The sequence below is a fragment of the Wasmannia auropunctata genome, unplaced genomic scaffold, assembly GCF_000956235.1.
Source record: "Wasmannia auropunctata unplaced genomic scaffold, wasmannia.A_1.0 LD333548.1, whole genome shotgun sequence".
NCBI lineage: Eukaryota > Metazoa > Arthropoda > Insecta > Hymenoptera > Formicidae > Wasmannia > Wasmannia auropunctata.
The window spans coordinates 1-1067 of record NW_012029342.1 but is presented as its reverse complement, the minus strand read 5'-3'; the positions used below and the strand labels follow the sequence as shown (position 1 = coordinate 1067).

Genomic DNA, 1067 nt, shown 5'->3' with positions numbered 1-1067 from the left:
GTGCTCTTCCGATCTTAGTGTATATTTTAAAATTTATTTTACAAATAATTAATAATTATTATACATAGGAAATATAGATATTAATTTACATATGTAGAGATGTATAAAAATTTTATATTTAGGAAGAAGAAGCTATGAAATCATGTTGCAGAGTCATAATGATAAGTGGTTGGAAAATCAAAAAGATTTATTTAACAGTATCGCGAACAAACAGATGGAATTCCAAAAAGAAATGTTTCATAACGAAATGATGGAGCAAAGGAAATGGGAACAAGAGGAATTAACAAAGGAGCGAGAATTTCAAAGAGAGCAAACAAGCATGATTCTGGATGCATTTACTAAAAGTCTGCAAAGTACAGTCAGACCACAAATATCTGCTCGTTCCACACAAAGTACCTTGAAGCCATTAACACTTATTCCGGTGAGTCATTTACTAAAAGTCTGCAGAGTACAATCAGACCACAAATATCTGCTTGTTCCACAAAGTATCTTGAAACCATTAACACTTATTCCGGTGAGTACACACACACACACACACACACACACACACATACACACACACACACACACACACAGACACACACACACAGACACACACACACACACCACACACACGCGCGCCGCGCGCAACCATGTACACAAAATAAGTGTAAAAAATTTTTAACTTTTTTTTTACAGTTTAATCTTGCAGGACATTCTTCTACTTTTGCAACTATCCAATCTCCTTTGACAGAAAGTAAGGAACCAAATACGAAAGTACACAAGTTTAATTATGAAACGCAGTAATTGAATTTGATTGATATTAAGACTTAGCGCCGTTTGACACATTTAAGATTAGAGATTAGTTACAGTTAGAAGTTATTGTGTTCATAACTTTTTTAACTTTGTTTTTTCATTTATATGAAGATATATATAATATATATAATATTAATTACGATTATTTTTCCATTAATCTTAAGATTGTGATATTAATTATTTTTTATTTTATTTTAAGATGTGATTGAATTACAATTATTTTTTCAGTTTTTAAATGTGATATTAATTATTATTATTCTTTTATTTAGTTT

General features: G+C 30.2%; 1 protein-coding gene across 1 annotated transcript; it reads left to right on the top strand.

Annotated features, from left to right (window-relative positions):
* The first annotated feature begins 108 nt into the window (after positions 1–108).
* Positions 109–917, top strand: LOC105459818. The gene is made up of 2 exons (XM_011706113.1): positions 109–421; positions 679–917. Exons 1-2 carry the CDS (start codon positions 143–145, stop codon positions 784–786), a joined length of 387 nt encoding a protein of 128 aa, XP_011704415.1. The 5' UTR covers positions 109–142; the 3' UTR covers positions 787–917.
* The last annotated feature ends 150 nt before the right edge of the window (positions 918–1067 follow it).

What these genes read in the sequence shown, in the direction of transcription:
- LOC105459818 (XM_011706113.1), top strand. Translation starts at nt 143, where the DNA reads ATGTTGCAGAGTCATAATGATAAGTGGTTGGAAAATCAAAAAGATTTA. An exon ending in AGCCATTAACACTTATTCCG is followed by an intron (nt 422 to 678) that starts GTGAGTCATTTA and finishes TTTTTTTTACAG; the next exon opens with TTTAATCTTGCAGGACATTC.